Genomic DNA, 23,840 nt, shown 5'->3' on the forward strand with positions numbered 1-23,840 from the left:
CCCAGAGTAACCAAAATAAATTGATGTGTATTCATCTTACGGCCACAAAACACATTGTCATGTATTGTAGTTAAGAAAAGGACAAGTGGTGGGCTATTCAAAGGTTCATATCAACAGTACATATTAGAGTCTCCAGTACATATCTCTAAACAATATAATGATTCTACCATGTCATAGTCTGGCATGGTGGTGTGTCTGCTTTTGTGGTCTAAGGTAGGGGTCTCCGAACTTTCTAAACAAAGGGACAGTTTACTGTCCATTAGACTTTGAAGGGGCTGGACTGTGGACACTGTGAGTAGAAATGCCCTGGAGAAGATTGTTGGTATCAGGGGAAGGAATAGTGCCCTATCATTGGTATCAGTGGGAGCCATAATGCCATCCTTGGTATCAGTAGGTAAAACAGTGCCCCATCATTGATATCAGGTGAGGGAATAGTGCCACATCATTGGTATCAATGGGAGCAATAGTGCCCATCCTTGGTATCTGAAGGAAGAACAGGATCCCATCATTGGTATCAGGTGAAGGAATAGTGCCCTATCATTGGTATTAGTGCGAGCAATAGTGCCCATCCTTGGTATAAGTAGGAAGAACAGGGCCCCATCGTTGGTATCAGGTGAAGGAATAGTGCTGCATCATTGGTATCAGTGGGAGCAATAGTGCCCATCCTTGGGATCAGTCGGAAGAATCGTGAACCATCATTGGTATCAGTGGGAGCAATAGTGCCCATCCGTGGTATCAGTAGGAAGAAACATGACGGTCTGTCATGTTTTTTTTTACATCAGTTTTCTGCTTGATAAATGCCTAAATGGGTCTCTAGGGTCTGGAGCTATGGTTACAGAGTACACGTGTCACAGGTATAAGGGACAGCCTGTTGCCTCATACGTTAGCTGATATAAAGACAGCATTTGATTACTCATTTTGTTCCCACAAATTGAGGCCGAGAGGATCTGTATATATCCATTGATATCCATTGGAGGGCCACAGTTTTCAATGTGAAAAGTGTCTTCAGTGATTATTGGAAGACTCAGAATGCAACAGTGTGGATACTAAAGGAAAGGTTGATATATATGTATTTCATATCTTTAGATATGTATCTGGACATGCAGGTTTCACTGTAGGCAGCATATATATGTAAGTTGTTTTAGAAGCAGTTAAAAATGTTAAGTAATAAGTGTTAATTCAGGATCTTCAGTCAGAATAGTCAACTGAATCCTCAGAGAGCCTGTTTTCTCTCTCTTTCCAGATGTTAATGGCATGGACCTGTTTGCTGTAGCAGTGCACGAGTTTGGCCATGCAATTGGTCTTACACATATTTCTGATATGGAATCAATAATGAGACCTTATTATCAAGGACCAGTGGGTGACCCTCTGAAGTATAATCTACCTTATGATGACAAAGTTAGAATATGGCAACTCTATGGTAAGTTAATATTTAATAAATATTTTGTTTGCAATGGTAAAGTGCTCTAATAACAGATTTATTATCAGTAGCAACAAACATACAACACAAGAGCAAAAAACCATCTAAACAAAGGAACTTTATGGGTATGCAACAACCCCTTTACAAGATCATTTCATTTAAAGTGTTACTAAACCCAGGGCCCTGCATTCGCTATATCTGGTCCATCACAGTACACAGAACATGGAAATTCAATTATTTAATAATTAGAACTGCTAATTACCTTTTATCATCAGCAGTAGTACATAGCAGTCTTGTGGCTTCTATCAGTGTCCGGCCGAGCATTGGTTAATCTTCTAGCAGGAGTTTTCATTCTCTTCTGACTGTCCTATGAGGTTAATATAACACAAAAGGTGCAGCGCTTAAACTCAAATGATGTACTGGAAGATAAGTATGAACATAAAACTATTGAGTGAATGATATCAAATACATAAACAACAGTAATAAATAGGCATAAATAGGTGACTGGTAAGTGCCGGAATAAAGTGCCAAAGTCTATATAATGAATAGTGATCCTTCATGTGTCTTCTGGTGATTAAATATTCGAATTATACACTCACCAGATGCATAATTCCAATATGCATTAAGAAGACTAATCACATCTCAAGGTCTCAAATGGAATCCTCTTAAGGACTTGTCTAGCATCTCTGGGCTTCCCTCTGGGCACCTCTGTCCATCTGGGGTTCCCTTTGGATCATCCGATAAAGCACCTCTCAGTTACCTTCCCACTCCCTATGACTACGTGCATTTAGCATGAAACGCGTCAAAGTAAGAGCTGCGAATTCCAGACGTCACGCTGCCGAGTCCCTTACGGGCCGGCGGCCATCTTTTATACTTCTCATGGTCAGTTGTTTTGTTTTATTATGTCTTATTTTTTGGATCAATAAATCCTTTGAAACGGTACTACACTATCTTGGCATCCTTTCTTGGGACTCGTGTTGAGTCCACCACCCACAGAGCTACAAGGGAAGGTAACTGAGAGGTGCTTTATCGGATGATCCAAAGGGAACCCCAGATGGACAGAGGTGCCCAGAGGGAAGCCCAGAGATGCTAGACAAGTCCTTAAGAGGATTCCATTTGAGACCTTGAGATGTGATTAGTCTTCTTAATGCATATTGGAATTATGCATCTGGTGAGTGTATCACTATTCATTATATAGACTTTGGCACTTTATTCCGGCACTTACCAGTCACCTATTTATGCCTATTTATTACTGTTGTTTACGTATTTGATATCATTCACTCAATAGTTTTATGTTCATATTTATCTTCCAGTACATATTTTGACATCATTTGAGTTTAAGCGCTGCACCTTTTGTGTTATATTAGTTGCTGGAGGTTTATTGGTACCTTTCGGTGTACAGCAGCTTTTTTCTAGCGTTCACTTTCTCTCCTTATATTATTGTGTCCTATGAGGTTGCATGACCTCTGACTATCTGTCTGCGCAGCGCTGATTTGCCCTATGCACCATCCCAAAAAAGAAAACTCCAGCAATATACACCAAATAGAGCATTTTGCAACTTGTCACTGCTGCTCTATACTATGGCAGATGGATTGGGGACAGTAAAAGAAAGGAAGGATCATAGATGACAGGATCTAACAGCCTTTTTACACAATGCAGAGGATTAACCCCTTGAGTTCCACAGTGAGTATAACAAGCATGCTTTACTGCATATACAGACTGATTTTACTGTCGTGGGTTTAGTAACACTTTAATGGATGCCGATGATGGCAGGAATTTTCTTTTGAGGGAAGTGAACAAAGTCCAGCTAGCATTATGCAAATGGTGACCCAGAGAAAGGTGACCCCAGATGGTGACACATACCGAGGGATTCCAAAACCTTAATGCAGATGAGACCAGATGGTGATATGGATTGTGACCTGTCCTGGGAACAGATGACCCATTAATTGCCTGATGACACAGGATTTTTCATATTGCGTGTAAAAAACGCACTTCTGGTGAGTGCGCATTTTTATTCACTTGGAACACATCATCTGTCACTCCCAGATCGGATATCCATACACTAAGAATTGCGATCCTTTGGGATCCACACGTTTACACCTCTTTTGGACAATTATCTTACTAAATCACCATATAGTGACATCATTTAGTGCACCTGATGTATTATTAAGGATGTGAATATACAGTGGTATATATATATATATATATATATATATATATATATATATATTTAATAAGTTGCACAATATGACTCAGCGCTGCACCTATCTGTCTTGACTTATATATACTTTTAGAAGGTTTCTTTGGTTGCCTTTTTTGGTGTTCTAGCAGCTACCTTGTTTCTCTCTTTTCTTTGCGTAGCGCTCACTATACATTTCTTTTTTATACAGAACATGATGTAAAACAGCACGCAGTTAACCCTTTGATTGCCCCAGATGTTTACCCCTTCATGCCCAGTGCCATTAGTACAGCTTTTTATTAGCACTGATCACTGTATCGGTGTCACTGGGGATGTCAGAGACACCAAGTCAGCTCCCCCCCATATCAGAATGCCCACCACAGTCCCGCTATAAGTCGCTGCTCCCCGCCATTACTAATAAAAATTTAAAAAGCCTAGTACATATATATATATATACCGCCATTTGTAAGCGCTATAACTTTCACGTAAACCAATTAATTTACACGTATTGGGATTTTTTTAGCAAAGACATGTAGTAGAATACATTTTGGCCTAAATTTATGAGGAAATTAGATTTTTTTACTTTTTTTACTGTACATGTTTAATAGCAAATAGTCAAAAATATATTTTTTTTCTCAAAATTTTCAGTCTTTTTTTTTGTATAGCGCAAAAAAATAAAAACCGTACAAGCGATCAAATACCACCAAAAGAAAACTCTATTCGTGGGGAAAAAAAGACGTAAATTTCATTTGGGTGCAGCATTGCATGACCGCGCAATTGTCAGTTAAAGTACCAGCACCGTAACGCATAAAATGGCCTGGTCAGGAAGGGGGGTTAATTCTCTGGAGGGCAAGTAGTTAAATGTTTCCACAATCCAGTGTGCAGGGCGTCAGAACGTATCCAGTATAATGCAATGGTCTTCCTGGCATAATAGAGCAATATTCGTAAAAATCTTTTAGCTTTAGCAGTCAGTTCAATATCATCAAATACACCGAGAAGACACCACTTAGGACTAAAGACATTGGAGAGATCAAAATTAACTGAAACAAATGCAGTAATCTCAGACCAAAACGGTCTGACTTTAACGCACGACCAAACCATATGCATAAAGTCCCCTTGAAACCAAGTACCATACTACTTCCAACTAAAGCCCCCTCTGCAGTTAAATGAAAAGCTGTATGCACTGGATTGGTGCAGCGTGATTAAACTACAACTAAAGGCTTCGTTATGACAGTCTTAACAAATACCAGATCTGGTTGCACTGTGATGCACAAGCCTCATAAAAGTTAAAAAAAAAAATCTTTCTTCACCTTCCCTGACTGAGCCAAATGCTCCATTATTTGTGTCTCACTTGTTCCCCCTCCCAGATGCTGCAGCTCACCGTGGGAGAGTTTTAGCAACAGAGGGAGTGCTGCCAGTTGGTTCAAAGGACAAGCAACTGTGATGGTTATTATTCATAGCATGTTTTCACTGTAACTTTTGGGAAACCATTCACACCGTACATGCCGAAAAACTGATGAAAACTGACGCACAGATTTCACTTGCAAAGACACGCGTTTACATCAGTCTTCATGCACACATTACAGATTGCTGTGCAGAAAAAATCCACACGTGATACCAGTGGTTGTAGTGGTGTGAACAGGGCACTAAGAAAATGATTGTTTTTTTTTTTGTGGCCTTGCAGAAAATGTGCACATCTCTGCACGTGGGGTGAACGAGGCCTTAGATCAGTTTTGTTTTAATTTAAAAGTGGTATTTAATCTAGAGTTACTGAAAAAAAGTTTGGTATCGGAACATATTGCTCCCTTTCATTTCACACATTAAGCTCAATTTACAAAGCTAACACTCCAGGATAAGTATCCTTATTTTCATAAAAGTGACAGTTATTGTCAGTTGAGTTAAATTTGAAAATGACAGTCATATGGTTGTAGATACAGTGCTTTAAGCCTTGTACACACAATGAAAATATCAGACAAATGATCGTCTTTTTTTTTCTTCTTGCATGCTAGTCTCATATCGAAAGTAAAAAATCAATATGAAAATTCTCATACGACAGAATAAAAATGCAAAAATGATGTAATGTATTTGTATTGTATTTTTGGACGAAAACTGTACTGCTTAAACGAAAATCGTACGAACTGGTATCGTATTTTTCATAGGATTTTCTGATCGTGTGTACTAGGCTTTAGGTTGGTGTTAAATCATTTTGAATTGAGCCTATTTTTGGGTTTGAGAGGCTTCTAAGATGTGTACATATTTATACATGATTGTTAAAAATATAAACCAATGTGTAATTTATGATGTTATGCCCCTTCACTTTATGTTTGGAAGACTCGTTATAATAGATACAGCATCTAAAAAATGCCTGTAAGCAAACAAATACACCATTTCCTTTGATCCTTGTTTCTGACATCAAAGTCAGGAGCGTCTTGTAGGGTCAGCTGCTTAGCTGGAAAACCTTGTTCTAGAGAATCCAATTATAGTGTGAAATTATTCGCTTTTCATTTTATGTCTGGGTGCAGTGTTTGTGAAATTAGTTTTTGAGGAAGACGCTGTCTTATTTTCTGTTCCAGTGTCCCACATGGCCTCTAATCCTTCACCCTCTCTCACCCCAGGAGTCCGTGAATCTGTCTCCCCCACAGCAAGGCCAGAGGTATCTGGAGCTGAAGATCATCCATTTCTACCTGATCTGCCGGAGAACCGTTCTACCATCCAGTAAGAAGTCACTTGTTACACATTTTATGGCAGGGTATATGTTATAAATGTATATAGTGTTTTCAAAATGTCTCTCACGGTCAAGAGACAAAGAGTGATGTGTGGAATACAGCAACACACAGCAGCTAACCAAAAATCATTACACTACCCTAAATCGCTGATTTCTTTTAACTACACTAAACTGCTGGAGTTTTCTATGTTATAGGTTACTGCCCATAGTTCACATTTCACTTTTCCTTCATTTTACCTAAATAAATGATGTCCAATGATTCAAAAATGGTTAGAGATTATAAAAGTGGTGCCTTATGTCCAAATTTAGTCAGATTTTCAGAACTGCAAGTGATAAGCATAGAGTTTCAATTTGTGTTACCAAAAATGCTTGCCCTCTTCATTCATTAATGTACTACGATAGACCTGCGTAAGAAAAACTTAAAGGGTTAGGACCCTTTAGAAGTCATGTTCCTGGTTCCCATTATCCGAGTTAGCAGTAGGGCTTTATAGTTATTACTACAAATTGTTTATGGGTATCTTTCCTGGAGAAACATGATGGCTACCATTGATGACCTTCTTTTCTGTGAATTATTGTTGCCCAATCCACCTGTTTTAAACGTTTAAGTCGTTGATGCAGAAGAAGTATGTAGATAAAGGTGCCTGACGTCTCTTCCACTTTCCTGATATGCATACTTATTCCAGGTCAGTGACTCAAACTATTGAAGCTAGAGGGTTACCATAACAGCCAGGTAACTAGTATTTTTAGAAGCAGATGTGGGCACCATAATTCTTTTAGGAAATGTTTACTTTAAATTATGGGTGTCAAACTGGTGGCCCTCCAGCAGTTGCCAAACTACAAGTCCCATGAGGCATTGCAAGACTGACAGTTACAAGCACGACTCCCAAAGGCATGATGGGACTTGTAGTTTTGCAACAGCTGGAGGGCCACCAGTTTGACACCCCTGCTTTAAATGCTGATGGTACAGGATGAAACAGTGGTTATGGAAATCATTAGGCAATGGAAAAAAGGAATAAAAAAAGAAATCATATTATACATAAACATACAGGGGTTGAGTTACTAAAGGTAAATATACTGTGCACTGCAAATGCAGTTGCTTTAGATCCGAGGGGAAGCTCTGAAATGAGGCGAAGCTCTGCTGATTTCTTTCATCCAATCATGTGCAAGCAAAATTATCTTTTTGTATTTTCCTTGCATGTTCCCCTCAGATCTAGAGCAACTGCACTTTCAGTGCACTTGCAGTGCACAGCCTATTTGCCTTTAGTAAATCAACCCCTTAGCCTATATACATTTTCTAATGCCTACATTTATTTCAGGAATGCACAATTTCTTTAATAATGCAGATTTTTTTGGTTGAATGTGGCTACCTTTAATGTGTATATAACAAGAAAAAAATTTCAGACTTTATAATTCTTCTCTACAATAATTGTATGTGTTAGCTGTCTGCCTATGCTTGTCGCTTATTGCTCAGAGCACCAACTAAAACAAACACTCCAGTCATTTTGTTCACAGACCACAGAAGGGAAGTAGCGTGTAGTTATAAATATCGGCAATAGGTTTATTTAGTAAGGCGGTGCAGGCAGTTTTGGGAATATTAATGTTGGTTACAGAATATATCAAAGTATATATTCTGGTTCAGAAGCTCTTGAATTTAGTATGGAACATCACTTCCATGTGTCTAACTGCTGAAATAGGTCAGAGAGGTGTCAAAATGTTTGCAGGTAATAAGTACCAATAAGAAAGGACCTTAAAGTTATCCTCTACAAGAGTCACCTTCAGTATTCACCTGTGTGTGCTAGTGGTCCATAAATTCCAGTCCTCCTTGCTGATATTAGCAAGCCCAAATCTGCTTCCCGAGGCAGTCTGTGGAGTAGTTTGTCTGAAATGTTGGAGAACATCTGGTATAAAACCAAAATATCACCCCTTTGTTCCATTTCATACATATATTGTTTTTTTAGAACAGTTCTCAAAGTAATACCCTCTTTCCCCTTTTTTTAACAGTATTTTAAAAATGTAGAATTTGATGAATCAGAAAGTTTTTGGACTGAGGTTATTATAAAGTACAGTAGTTTGAATTTAAATTGCCATTTTTCTAAATTAAGTAACATATTTAATTTGGAATTATTATGAGCAACATGTAATCCTTACTAGTGCCCTAAGGTGAATTCCTCTATGTGACACGCAGTTATACAAATTGATTAATTACAGATCTTTTGGGTAATGCTTGCAGAAAATTATTTTTTTTCTTTCTAAAGTATACCGATTCTCATAACTATGATGATAGTTACCATGACTTTTCCTCCTAATTACAATTTTTCACACATGCACAATAACTGATCATTCCTTATTTTGGGTAGAAAATGAATATGATGTTTATCATGCAGACCTTACAAATTTCTGGAATATCCTTCTGACCAATCTAAAAGGACCTTTACCACCTGTCCTTTGTTTTGATCCCTACTCTACATAATTACTGTATCTTATCTGATGTTCAGATCTGTTGTTTCACTAGGAAAAACATGGCCAGACTCAAAGTAAATAGAAAAGGCAAAGCTGGACACACTGGTTACAACTATAATAAGATTAGATAACAAGTAAAGATTCACATTGAAGATGTCAGGCAAGACAGTTCAGATTATGTTTGCGTATCTCAAACACAATTCACACTTCTCATCAATTTTCCAAACATTTTCATGCTTCAAGTGAATCATTGCACGGATGATGGTTCTGTCTCCTGAGCTTATCTGCCCTCCCGGTGACTCAAATGAGATAATAAATGCAGCACTGCACAATAGTTTCAACTGAAAATAAGTACTTGCATTGTGCGGCCCTGAGATTGGCTTTTTCTTCCATGTATGACTGAACTCATATACTTAGCTGTCACAGTGCAAATACTCCAAGAATGTGAAGCAAATGTTCCTTGGTTGTCAGAAAATATTGACAGTCACATATTTTAGTTATCTGTTTTTTCATTGTTGCTATTTATTAGACCAAGAAAGGATGAGCCTGACAGATGTAACACTCATTTTGATGCAGTGGCACAGATTCGAGGAGAAGCATTCTTTTTTAAAGGTAGGCTATGTTCTTTCTACAGTAATCACAGATATATTTACTCTTTTCTACAGAAGTAGAAGTATCAGCTCTCCTTGGATGTGTACACCTTTAGCTGTGTTTTCTTTTCTCTTTCAGCTGGGTGCCCTAGAAATGGCATTTCTTCTGTAAACAGTTTTCAGCTTTTACTGATTTTGTAACATATTCAGAAATTTTTGGTTGTTGGTATTGCCCTTTTCCTAGTAAGATAATCGTTTACTGTTTTTTTGAGCACTTTTACTGAACATTGGTCAGACAGTGACAGGTCTAGATTGGTAGAAAGAACAGTCAAAGGACCATGCAGGCTGAGCCCTGAGCCCTATGAAGCATACCTGAGGCTAGCCCCTTGGGAACACCATCATGTCATGCATATCAGTTCACAAGATGTCTGTTATGCAGAGTAACGCATTGTGTGTATCAGTTATTAATAATAAGATGGGGAGATGGCTTTACAGATCCTGTTCATATTTTGCATTGAGCAACAAAAAAGTTTAGCTACAACCTTGACTGTTTAATTTCCAGGAGTTTCAGGATCATAGGGGTAGCAAACATAGTGGGCGTAATAAACCAGAAATGTCCTCATATTTACATATGCAGGGAGTGAAGGAAACAAATGCAGATGTAGTAATAGTTATGTCTATCACTACGTTTGCAGTTTATGTGGTCCATGATTAAATAAATTCAAAAGATGTGTAGCACTACCCCCTGGCCCTGTTGGAAATTGTGAGCAAAAGTAACGACATTCACAGTAAAGCAACTGTTAGCAGGCCTACTTTCAGAAATAATCCACTGCCTCCAATCTGAGGGGACTGCTGACTCCCCAGTGAGCAAGAACAACTATCAAGTAACAGGTAAGCTCACTGTGGGTCCTCAGAACTACAGTTGCAAGAAAAAGTATGTGAACCCCTTGGGAATACGTGGAGTTTTGCATGAATTGGGCATAAAATGTGCTCTGAACGTCATCTAAGTCACAACAATAGAAGAACACAGTCTGCTGAACATAATACTACACAAACATTAGATGTTGCCATGGTTTAATTGCACATAACATGTAAACATTCACAGTGCGGGGAGGAAAAAGTATGTAAACCTTTGGACTTATTAACTGGTTGATCCTCCTTTGGCAGCAATAACCTCAACCAAACATTTCCTGTAGTTGCAGATCAGACCTGCACAACGATCTGGAGTCATTTTGGACCACTCCTCTTCACAAAACTGTTTCAGTGTAGCAATATTCTTGGGATGTCTGGTGTGAATCGCTTTCTTAAGGTCATGCCACAGCTTTTCAATCAGGTTGAGGTCAGGACTCTGACTGGGCCACTCCAGAAGGCGTATTCTGTGCTGTTGCAGCCATTGTTTTGTTGAATTACTTGTATGCTTTGGGTCATTGTCCTGTTGCATCACCCATCCTCTGCGGAGCTTCAGTTGGCGGACAGATGGTCGTACGTTTTCCTGCAAAATGTCTTGATAAACTCTGGAATTCATTTTCCCATCAATGACAACAATCCGTCCAGGCCCTGAGGCAGCAAAGCAGCCCCAAACCATGATGCTCCCTCTGCCATTTTTTACAGAGGGGATGAGGTTTTGATGTTGGTGTGCTGTGCCTTTTTTTCTCCACACATAGTGTTGTGTGTTCTTCCCAAACAACTCAATCTTGGTTTTATCTTTTCACAGTATATTTTGCCAGTAGTGCTGTGGAACATCCAGGTGCTCTTTTGCAAACTTCAAACGTGCTGCAATATTCTTTTTGGACAGCAATGGCTTCCTCCGTGGTGTCCTCCCATGTACTCCATTCTTGTTTAATGTTTTCCTTATTGTAGATGTGTCAACAAAAATGTTAGCATGTGCCAGAGATTTCTGTAGGTTTTTAGCTGACACTCTGGGATTCTTCTTTACCTCATGCAGCATTCTGTGCTGTGCTCTTGCAGTCATTTTTACAGGACGACCACGCCTAGGGAGAGTAGCAACAGTGCTAAACTTTCTCCATTTGTAGACAGTCTGTCTTACCGTGGACACATGAACATCAAGGCTTATAGATACTTTTGTAACCCTTTCCAGCTTCATGCAAGTCAACAATTCTTGATCGTAGGTCTTCTGAGAGCTCTTTTCTGCGAGGCATGGTTCACATCAGACAGTGCTTCTTGAAACCAGTAAACCCAAAACAGGTGTGTGTTTTTTAAGGGCAGGACAGCTGTCAGCAACACATCCAATATCATCACACTGATTGGAGTCAAGGTTGGCTCACTCCTGGCTCCAATTAGCTCTGGGAGAAGTCATTAAGCTAGGGCCTCACATACTTTTTCCTCCCTGCGGTGTTTTTCTTTTGATGTGACTTAGATGACGTTCAGAGCACATTTTATGCCCAATTCATGCAAAACTCCACGTAATCCCAAGGGGTTCACATACTTTTTCTTGCAACTGTAGATGACAAGGATTAAATGTGCAGTAAAGAGAATTCTCATTTGAAATTAAGCAATGTCCCTTTGAGAGCACTACAGTGTCTTCTGCGCACTTGTTGGGGCCCAGTTGGTATGAAATTGAGTTGAGGTGTGGAATATAGTTCTTCAGGATGGCAATACAAAGATAGAAGGAATAGGGTAGATTTAACACTTTTCCTCTTGGTGGTGGCAAATTAATGTGGGATCCACTTTAAGGCACTAAACATAGGGCAGGCTTGAAATAATGAATAGCAACAATTGGCATAAGTGTCTAGGAACAAAGACAGTGGTCCGTTTTTCCCTGCAGCCGAGGTCAGTCCACAGACTTCTGGTTCAGACTCAGTGTCCCGTCTGGTCTCCTGCTGTCAGATTGGCCTGCTGGGCAGCATGGCAAAACGGATGGTCAATAGGCTCTTTCCACTCTTCCTCTCTCTCCAACCCTGGCTCTGTGACCTAGTTCAGCACTTCAGCCATCAGCACACCTCCTTCTCCTTCAGTCTTTCCCCACACTTTCCAGGCCAATCTCCTGGGCTTTGATATTTATATGCCCCCGCCCACACACTACCTTTCTTGGGAAATGTAGTCCCTGATTGCCCTGATCACCATCTGAGTCCTGATATTCAGCATACAAGTTCCAGATGGCTGTTCTGTCCATGTGAGCAACCCTGAATGGAAGGCCACCATCATCTAATGTCCATCTTAATGTATTGCAAGTAATAACATGGGTTACACATGATTGGTTAAACCCACAAGCCCTTACTTTTCCTTTTTACTGTTTTCAAGATAACAAATACATTAATTTAAAGACAGGTTTAGTGAAGTATAAGACAGACCATAGATTATGGCCACCACAGGTGGAAGGAAAGAAAATTACTCAATTCACCCATCAACACAGTCTGTTGAGGGTGAATCCCTCCCTCAGCACTATTTTCTGCTGGTGGGAAGCCTTCCTGTAGTGATCACATGAAAAAAAAAAAATCGACAGGATGATTATACTGAAGTCGATCCATAGATCAACTTTAGTACAACCAGCCTGTTCATAGATGGATTGAATCCCGGCTGGTCTCTGTTGAACCGGCTGAGAATCAATCCATCTATTGCCAGCTTAACACTTATGGTAGGTAAAGTGAACCAGTGATTTTGTTGGTCAATGCAGCCACAGCAGGGCAAGAAGACGAGACACACAAGGTAGACCCAAGGTCTAGAAACATTTGCATGGGTAGTCAATGCCCCCCTAGGATCTTCCAGCTCTAAGCATTAATTTTACAAAATGTTTCCATCTTCAAAAAATGTCTGAAATTATAGGTAGTCCCCTGTTCCAGGTAAGATCTTTCATGACTGTCATGTAAGGGGGACATTAAGAGTTACCCTACATGGTTCAATTCTGCCCCAGACGCAAACCTAATGTGGCTAATGATTGGGTCATGAAGGGCTTCTAATTGCTGGAATTGCTTGTTATAAACATAGCATTCTTAGCCTTTTAGAGAATATCTGTGATCGAAACTCCCTTTACCTATGAATACTGTTCAACAGGTAAAAAGTTTTGGGAATAAAATTAGCTAATCTTACATAATTTTGGGGTACTGAAAACGAAAATGACCCTAAAAAATGTTGATTGGCTCTAGTTTCCATGATATATTCACCCATCTAATGACGTAAGCCATTCAAAATTATGATGCAACTTCAGCTGCATATTGCGCAATTGATACTGGTGACCAATAGAAAATTGCATGTATACTGAGATGATGCAATATTAGCCTTTAATTGCATCACTTCACTGCATAAAAGCTGCAGTATCTGTAGCTGATTGTAGTTCGACAGCGTCTTTACATTTCGTTTTATGCTTATATAGGCTACTCAGTAATGCCTCGAACTTGTGTGAATAAAGCAGATAATTTCTGCTATATCTGCGGTGAAATAACTTTTATCTCACAAAAAAGGAGGATAACAGGAATGATTAAGAAAGCCTACAACTTGTATTTTGGCTGCAAGATAGGAGACCAGGACAAGAGCTGGGCACCACATATATGCTGCAATTCTTGTGGGACGGCACTGGAGCAATGGTTGAATGGAAAAAAGGCATCTATGCCTTTCGCTGTGCCAATGATTTGGAGAGAGCCAACAGATCATGTTAGTAATTGTTACTTTTGTATGGTGCCTCCAATTGTAAAAGGGCTAAATAAGAAGAAAAAGTTATCTGTGCACTATCCAAATATTCCATCGGCAATACGTCCAGTTCCTCATGGAGAGGGGCTACCAATTCCTAAAGCACCAGAATCCTTTGTGGTTGAGTCAAGTAAGGAAGAACCTGAAGCGTGTAGTCACGTGCAGTTGTAAGAGATAGCCCTTTCCTCGAATACAAGAGAAAAGCCAAGAGAAGCAAAACCGACACAAACTGAAGACAAAACTAGTGAGAATCCTAAGTATTAAAATGATTCAACTTAGCTTATGGCTATAATTTTTCTTGGTAATCCTATGCAATATATTATGCCATTTAGGCTTTGTTATGTAGTCAATATCACTTGCTTTATATTTTGTGGAAAGACATCTATCTATATAATTATTGTGCATTATGTAGTCATTACGCCTATAGTAGAAAACTTTCCGTTTACAGAAAAACTAGAGCCAATTGACAAATTTCATTGTTATATTTGAACTCAGAATGTGAAATTCATTAAGAAATGGATCCCTTTGTTTCCAAAACTGGCAAAAAATAAAAATTTGTTGAACAGTGATACAGAAAGCAAGATATTCATCTTTTTTCCACTACATCAGCCAGGTCAAAAGGCAATGTCTAAATTTCTTTAAATAAGAACTCCCATGATGGTGCATAAACTTACCTTCATGTAATCCCTCTTTTTGTCTCTCCAATGATTTTCTACTGTTATAGAAAGAAAATCCCTTCTTTAGTTGCTATCTTCTAGCTAGCTGTTGCTCCTTTCTTAAAATCATGATTTGTAGGTGTATCAATTCTTGAACAGTGGTAGTGCTTAGTTGCCATTTCCTCATGTGTAGTGAGCACATCTGTTGGGCATGTTGACTTAATTAGGAATTGTCAGTCATATAGGCCATACATGGAAGCATCCCCACATGTGTGGGCAGAACAAGCAGAGCTCTACTGTGAACACACTTGTGTTGTGCAGTGTCTGACATGGCCACTCCTCTTGCATTTATAGATGACAATTGTTCTGGACAAGAGCACAGAGCCAGAGAAGCATCATTAATCAAGCCTCACTGGATATTTGTCTCCTTCATTCCTGGTCGAACACCAGTGGGGAGGGGGTGATGTGCTGTTGACCATACAATCTATGCCTGTATAGCACATAGAAAGAGGGGCAAAGTGCAAAATGCACCTTGTTCCCTATGACCTGGAGCAGAGAAAAAGGAAAGTAAGTGAGACTTCTTTAAACATGGTCAATTTTCTCACTGTTCTAATGTCTAAGTGTAGCCATCCAAAAGTAGAACCATTATATTCTTAATAACGTTCCTCTTTATTAATGTATACATGGCTAGTCTACTGTGTAGAATAAACCCTTGTGTATCCGCTTCAATTTTCTTTTTGTAAGCTGTAGCAGACAGAGCCTAACCTTCTGTTTCTTCTTGCGGTACTTCATAAATGTAAGTGAAGTTAAATTATTGCAACAGTGTAATTCACCGGAAAAGTAGGTTCCTGGGTACCATAAAACCAGCTTGGGATTTGTGGCATAGAAGAGTCACTGAATTGGAGACAATATTTCTAGCTCTCCAAAATTCCCCAAAGAGAAAGTTACTTTTAGGCCATCTGTTCCTTATGCATGCCAGCTTTCCTTATGTGAGCTGTAACATACTGCAAATTGCCTCGTAAACGTTCTTATTTTTGGTGAGACTTGTCGTTGAAGCACCTTATACGCTGTTTTGTGGAGACACTAGGAATTTTCATATTCAGGACAACAGAGTATTAGAATGTAAAGGCATACTATACCTTGTATTTCCATTCTGACAGTCATTGTTCAACTATATGCATCCTAATGAGAGTTTGGATGTCACAACATATAGAAGTTTGTGGTGTAACATTTAAATTCATTTACAGAGCTCATGTTTGTGTGTTAAAAAAACACACCCAAACACACTAAATACTATCTACATCTACACTAGTGACATAACTATGATCTCAAACTAAATAAAACTGATACTGCTCAAATGCCCCAATCTGTTTGCAGCTGCTGGTTGGGTTGAATACTTGTTCATCAGACACAATGAGGGCTACAAAAAAACAGCGTACATCTGTACACTGCCTAAACATATAGGGATCTCGCCTTAGTAAAAAATAGCTAAAGCTTGATCTCCTACCCAAACAGAACCACAAACGTGGGCTTAATTTTGCCCAAGAGGGGCTTAATCATAGAGGCAAATGTAGCTGGAACAGCTTGGGTTATAAAGCATCATAAATCATAAAGAGCAAGTGTCCAGAAGGGTCTGGTATCCCTAATAGATTACTTATGTTACAGCGCCACCTCTCTAGGAGGAGATAGAAAATGCAGCCTAAGAGAAATAATCCAATGTAAAAGAGAAATTATTTATAAATCTGAATCCAAATGCTAACATACACAAGCATACCTTACACCATGGCCAAATTACTTACTTGGAAGTCATCAGAAGTAGGTAAATATAAGATGTAAATATAAACATTCAGTACAAAAAGGTGGGCACAGCCCCAACTATATTAGAAACCAAACCTATCCAAATAAAAGAAAAAATGACAATAAAACAAAAAATGCCCTTTAAAGGTTTTTTTTTTTATATGAGAATGTCTATTACTGCAATTGATATATTGTATATTTGCTGATATTTTTTTAAACTTTATTGGTTGCGCTGAAGGTGGAGTGAGATGACTTTTAAATACTAGCTGGCAACCTATTTAGTATTTTTTTATTTTGACTACTGTTCACTGTTGGAATATTTGTTAAAAGTGGATAGTGGTGTGCAGGTGTAGTTTAGGTTAATCTATATTATATGTGTATTAAGTAAATGGACAAAAAATGCTAACATAATGAAAACCAATTGTGTGATGCTTTACAATCTGAAAGAGAAAACAAATAATGTGTTCTATATAAAACATCCAAACATTAAATATGATACAAAGAAAAGAGAAAAAAAAGAAATAAGCCTTGAGATAGGGAAAGAGAAGGGGGCTATTTATAGTAATGGGTGATATCCCACTCTTGGTTAAAGTGTTACCAAACCCATGACTCTGCATTCACTATATCCAGTCTCCCACAGTACATACAACATGGAAATGCAATCATTTTAGTAAATATAAATTGCTAAATACCTTTTCTCATCAACAGGATATAGCAGTCTTGTGACTTCTATCAGTGTCCAGCTGAGCACTGGTTAAAGCTTGTAAGATGAGTTTTCATTCTACTCAGACTGTCCTATGAGGCTGCATAACCCCTGACCCTCACTCTGCACAGTGCTGATTGGCCCTGTGCTGATCACATGCACCCTCCCAAAGAAAAAAAAACTCTAGCCATACACACTAAACTGAGCATGTGCAGAGTGACTCCTAGAGCTCTGTACTATGAGCAGATGGATTGGGGACATTAGAAGAAGGGGAGGATCAGAGAAGACAGGCACAATGTGAAGGATTAACCCCTTAGGTTTCACAGTGAGTATAAGAAACATGCTTTACTGCATATACAGACTGATTTTACTGTTGTGGGTTTAGTAACAATTTAAGCCCTTTTGTTATTCGAGTATCTAATTTAAAGATTCAATAGACTTCTCTTTTATTTAAAGCTAAAAATCAATCTCCCTCTCTTCAATGATTGTAGAATGGAGTCATGATGATGAACAAAATGTTTGGCCACATGAGTTTTCTTATGTGTAGTTACTGTATGTTACATACATGGTCTTGCATCGGTCACATAAGTGTCTTGTTGTTTGACCCACATACTGTATTCTACATAGAGTACAAGTAATTATATAAACTACAAACCTAGTCTTAAAATGATAAAATATAATGGTGTAGCGATGATAAATAAATGTGAAAACTCCACAATAATAAGATAAAAAACATAAATCACATAAATGAATGAATATCATCATGGCCCTGTTTATTTCCCCTATATGTCCTTATGAGAACTGACATCTTCTCTCTGGCCTGGCATCTCTCTCTCTCTGAATATGGCCCTGTTCAAAGTTTCCCTCCACAGGACTCTCTGTTCAACCAACCCCTCCGCTTTTTTCTTTAATTCTTTATTTTTTGGATTTTTTTACATTACACAGCAAAAAAAAAAATAAGAGATAATACAGACCAAAAGAAAATAGAGAAGGCCCATTGTATAGTTGTCAGCATTAGACTTCCAATTATAAGCATATAACACAGAAGTACATAGGTTCACATTTTTCATAGAAACGTAGTGAATGAAAGTAAGTTTGAACTTTAAGTATTAAGGTTGTGATAGGTAAGCGCATTGAAAAAGTACTTTTGCATGAAAGTTTTGGACCTGATGGTGGCCTCCTTCCAGGCAACCCCATATGCCCAACATCATTCCAGTCCATTGCAACTCATCATTTTGGCAGTCTCTAGACTGCCACATTCGCCTGACCACCATTAACAAGTTTGCTTTACCCTGGTACTAGAAATGAGAAAAATCCTTGCCCCAGAGCTCTGGGAAATTATCAAGAGGGGCAACAACCAGGGGCACATCCGGAGTTGGGATGGAGTCCTTGGTACTCTCATGTACTCTCATGGTGCAAAGAATTGACTTGCTAGAAACTGGAGGAAACTGGTATTGTAATCTGTGTTCTGTGGGCCCTCCAAGATCGTCAAGATCTTCTGTCTAAAGCAGTGGTTCTCAACCTTTCTAATGCCGCGACCCCTTAATACAGTTCCTCATGTTGTGGTGACCCCCAACCATAAAATTATTTTCGTTGCTACTTCATAACTGTAATTTTGCAGTGGGAGGAATAGTGCCTCATCATTGGTATCAGTGGGAGGAATAGTGCCCCATCATTGATATCAGTGGGAGGAATAGTGCCCCATCACTGATGTCAATGGGAGGAATAGTGCCCCATCATTGGTATCAGTGGTAGGAATAGTGCCCCCATCATTGGTGTCAGTGGTAGGAATAGTGCCCCATCATTGGTGTCAGTGGTAGGAATAGTGCCCCATCATTGGTGTCAGTGGGAGGAATAGTGCCCCATCATTGGTGTCAGTGGGAGGAATAGTGCCCCATCATTGGTGTCAGTGGGAGGAATAGTGCCCCATCGTTGGTGTCAGTGGGGGGAGGAATAGTGCCCCATCATTGGTGTCAATGGGAGGAATAGTGCCCCATCATAGGTGTCAGTGGGGGGAATAGTGCCCCATCATTGGTGTCAGTGGGGGGAATAGTGCCCCATCATTGGTGTCAGTGGGGGGAATAGTGCCCCATCATTGGTGTCAGTGGGGGGAATAGTGCCCCATCATTGGTGTCAGTGGGGGGAATAGTGCCCCATCATTGGTGTCAGTGGGGGGAATAGTGCCCCATCATTGGTGTCAGTGGGAGGAATAGTGCCCCATCACTGGTGTCAGTGGGAGGAATAGTGTCCCATCACTGGTGTCAGTGGGAGGAATAGTGTCCCATCACTGGTGTCAGTGGGAGGAAAAGTGCCCCATCACTGGTGTCAGTGGGAGGAATAGTGCCCCATCACTGGTGTCAGTGGGAGGAATAGTGCCCCATCACTGGTGTCAGTGGGAGGAATAGTGCCCCATCATTGGTGTCAGTGGGGGGAATACGGCCCCATTATTGGTGTCAGTGGGAGGAATAGTGCCCCATCATTGGTGTCAGTGGGAGGAATAGTGCCCCATCATTGGTATCAGTGGGAGGAATAGTGCCCCCATCATTGGTGTCAGTGGGAGGAATAGTGCCCCATCGCTGGCATCAGGGGGAGCAATAGTGCCCCAACATTGGTGTCAGTGGGAGGAATAGTGCCCCATCGTTGGTATCAGAGGGAAGTATAGTGCCCCATCGTTGGTGTCAGTGGGAGGAATAGTGCCCCATCGTTGGTGTCAGTGGGAGGAATAGTGCCCCATCGTTGGTGTCAGTGGGAGGAATAGTGCCCCATCGTTGGTGTCAGTGGGAGGAATAGTGCCCCATCGTTGGTGTCAGTGGGGGGAGGAATAGTGCCCCATCGTTGGTGTCAATGGGAGGAATAGTGCCCCATCATAGGTGTCAGTGGGGGGAATAGTGCCCCATCATTGGTGTCAGTGGGGGGAATAGTGCCCCATCATTGGTGTCAGTGGGGGGAATAGTGCCCCATCATTGGTGTCAGTGGGGGGAATAGTGCCCCATCATTGGTGTCAGTGGGAGGAATAGTGCCCCATCACTGGTGTCAGTGGGAGGAATAGTGTCCCATCACTGGTGTCAGTGGGAGGAAAAGTGCCCCATCATTGGTGTCAGTGGGAGGAATAGTGCCCCATCACTGGTGTCAGTGGGAGGAATAGTGCCCCATCATTGGTGTCAGTGAGGGGAATACGGCCCCATTATTGGTGTCAGTGGGAGGAATAGTGCCCCATCATTGGTGTCAGTGGGAGGAATAGTGCCCCATCATTGGTATCAGTGGGAGGAATAGTGCCCCCATCATTGGTGTCAGTGGGAGGAATAGTGCCCCATTGTTGGCATCAGGGGGAGCAATAGTGCCCCAACATTGGTGTCAGTGGGAGGAATAGTGCCCCGTCGTTGGTATCAGAGGGAAGTATAGTGCCCCATCGTTGGTGTCAGTGGGAGGAATAGTGCCCCTTCGTTGGTGTCAGTGGGAGGAATAGTGCCCCATCGTTGGTGTCAGTGGGAGGAACAGTGCCCCATCGTTGGTGTCAGTGGGGGGAGGAATAGTGCCCCATCATTGGTAATAGTGACACCAATGATTGGGCACTATTCCTCCCACTGACACCAATGATACTTACCTTGCTGACCCCTGCTCCAGCCTGGGCTCGCTCCCTCCCTCTCCCATGGTACAAACACTTACCAGTCAGATGGCTTCCTTCTCCGGCCGCTTTCCTCCTCTTCACTCGCTCGTGCTTCGCGGTGCCGCTCGGCTCCTCCTTTCCAAGCTCCACCTCCTCGCCGGTGATTGGCCGCCTGTGTGCCTCTCTTGAGCTACAGTTCCGGCGGCCAATCACCGACGAGGAAGGATTGATCCCGGGGGTGTGTCCAGATGACAGAGACGGCATGTCATCCCGCCCACACCTGCAGACGGATCAAGGAGCGGTGTCTCGGTTCCTAAGGCCATCGGAAATATGTGTTTTCCGATGGTCTTAGGCGACCCCTGGGAAAGTGTCGTTCGACCCCCAAAGGGGTCGCGACCCCCAGGTTGAGAACCGCTGGTCTAAAGAAACGTACAACCCTGGTTCTCAGTAACTGACATTAAGGGCTTGGCTGTGGAAGTCCACTTCCTGAGGAATAGGGGCCTACGTGATTCAGTTCTCCATACTTTAAAAGCCTTTAAAGTCGACTCCTCACATCTGTCACTGCCCTTGGAAAGCATTTTTCTGGTGTGAGATTAGAAATTTCCATCCCAGGGAGAACTCAGTTGCCTCTCTTTTTCTTTTAACCAAATATTTTTTTCCCCATTTAAAACCAGGAAGTTCCATTTTTCAAAATGTTATCATTAGCAAGTCATATAGTAAGTTTCAGAAAGATGAAACATAAATACAGTGCACTTCAATCACAAAGTATGTCAAAATGTAGGAAAAAGGTAAAATGATGTATTCACAGTCAATATTCAGTTACTAGATAAATGTCAAATAGACAAATGAGTGCAAATAATTATAGGTACATGTACAGTGTTGTTCCCTCATAGTGCACGCTATCCTTTTAAATTTGGTATAGCAAAAGATAAGTGGTTCTTATCACAATAATTTGAACAAAACAGGGGGATTTAGATACACTAGGAGAAGATTGCCAGAATAATAATACCTTGAAACATTTTTGGGAACATCCCTTATGTTGAAAATACGTTTCTCTTTCTAGCAATTAATTAACTGTATCGTGTTGTATGAACAGTGGGGGTGTAGAAAAAGGCAATGTTTGTGCTATTCATTTTTGGACTAGGAACAATAATCTTGTAAGCACTAAATGAAACGAATCAGGAACTATGGAGTTGATTTACTAAAGGCAAATAGACTATGCACTTTGCAAAGTGCAATTGCACTCTGCAAGAGCAGTTGCTACAGAGCTTAGTAAATGAGCAGAAGCTCTGCTGACTTCATAATCCAATCATGTGAAAGCAAAGGTGATTTTTTTCCTTTTCTTTTTTTTGCATGTGATTGGGTATTCCTTGCAAAGTGAATCTGTATCTCATTTACAAATCTCTAGAGCAATTGCACTCGCAGAGTGCAACTACACCTTGTATGGTGGACATTCTATTTGCCTTTAGTAAATCAACCCCTATGTCTTTAGGGATAGTGCCCAATAATGCTATTTCAGGGTCTAAAAGCAGCGGAAAGGAGTGTAGGGCAGTTATTGTTTGAAATATAGATGACCAGTATCTAAATAGCTTTGGACAATATTGTCTTTCTCAATACGACTTCTGTGAGTTTCTGAGTTCTGATAAGGTTGTTTTGAGGCCCTGGACCTTGGATTGCATGCAGAGTAAGAGCAGAAGTCACTGGTCCTATTAATGTGACTCTCAGTATCCTTAGCACTTTCAATTGTAAAAAGAGAGCTCAGAGCTACTAATGCAACAGTTTTGTGTTGACCATGGAGAGGGCTTTGCAGACTCAACCCAGACACAATAAAAAGGCCTGAGGGGTGTGTTGCAGGTGTGCTAAAATGTATTTTATTATGTCCAGCAGACACACTATAATGCCCTTTATCCTGGGTACATATTGTGGGGAGCTTCAAGTGGAGCCCGCAGAGAGGTTAACCGAGGCGCATGTAGCGTTAAGGACTTCCTACCCACTTTTATTGCTCAGTATGTACAGCAAAAACCAGTAGGATTCCCACACAGGGTTAGAGATCACAGTCCAAAAGAAAGATTCAGCAAAAACAGATGTTAAACCTCCTGCAAAAACAGATATGGCAGTAGACAATCCCAGTCTCTCCCATCTTTATTCACCACTTTCTTTAGCATACTTCTGAGGGTTTTGTTAAACCATTGTACTAAATCATCTGTCTGAGGGTGGTAAACTGAAGTAAGTGCTTAATATTGAACAATTTGCACAACTCTTTCCTTACTTTTGACATAAAGGGAGTCCCTTGTTCGGTTTGAATCTCTTTTGGGATCCCAGTATGGGTTAACATGTGGAACAACTCTTTGGCGATTGTGGTGAAAAACTGTTTCTTAAGGGAACAGCCTGGGGATACTGGGTGGCATAGTCCATGACCACTAGGATATAGTGATGGCCTCTGGCAGACTTAACTACTGACCCTACTATATTCATGGCCATTCAGTCAAAAGAAACATTGATCACCAGGAGTGTCACCAGTGGGCTACTATAATGGGGCATAGGGGCTGACTTTGGACACTCATGGCAAGACTCACAATAGTTTTTCACATTGGCATCTATCTCGGGCCAAAAAAAATGCCATAAAATACATTCCTTGGTTTTCATATACCAGGTGACCCCCCCCATTGGATTGGCAAAAGTTGTTCTATAATCTCACCCCAAATTTTGTCAACCCTGTACAACATGTCATGGTTAACTGCCATAAGAGAAAATGCATTCTCAAGCCCCAGAGCTGCCTGGGCCCCATTGTTTACCTTCACATTTTCTATAGTAGGGTTCTGTAACTGGGTGGTTGCAAAGTTGTCCCGGGAGACCTCTAGCTGCAGCACACTGAGCAACGCTAGGGTCTCAGGGGTCACCTCCGGTTCACCTGTACAGACTGCTAGGGGAAAAGACATATTTTCATCAGGGGTCACCCCTACAGCATTTTCATCAACCCTTGGTTCAAAGGGGCTGGGGTTTCCCCTTGCAGTCCCACAAGAAAGACCAGGTTCAAGACTCTTGTCCTTCCTACTGCA

At 40.7% G+C, this 23,840-nt stretch overlaps 1 protein-coding gene across 2 annotated transcripts in view; it reads left to right on the forward strand.

The window, feature by feature from the left end:
- MMP17 (matrix metallopeptidase 17) overlaps positions 1–23,840 on the forward strand; it is a 199,571-nt gene that overhangs the window by 163,219 nt on the left and 12,512 nt on the right. The window contains exons 5-7 of one of the 2 annotated variants that reach the window (XM_089686138.1): positions 1,244–1,420; positions 6,173–6,314; positions 9,314–9,396. In XM_089686138.1, the coding sequence (XP_089542264.1) occupies positions 1,244–1,420; positions 6,173–6,314; positions 9,314–9,396 (402 nt within the window). The remainder of the gene's footprint in view (positions 1–1,243; positions 1,421–6,172; positions 6,315–9,313; positions 9,397–23,840) is intronic. The other variant, XM_089686139.1, reaches the window with a different exon arrangement.

The sequence above is a fragment of the Staurois parvus genome, unplaced genomic scaffold (genome assembly GCF_062004578.1).
Source record: "Staurois parvus isolate SC_StPar_1 unplaced genomic scaffold, SC_StPar_1.0 ptg000392l, whole genome shotgun sequence".
NCBI classification, from domain to species: Eukaryota; Metazoa; Chordata; class Amphibia; order Anura; family Ranidae; genus Staurois; species Staurois parvus.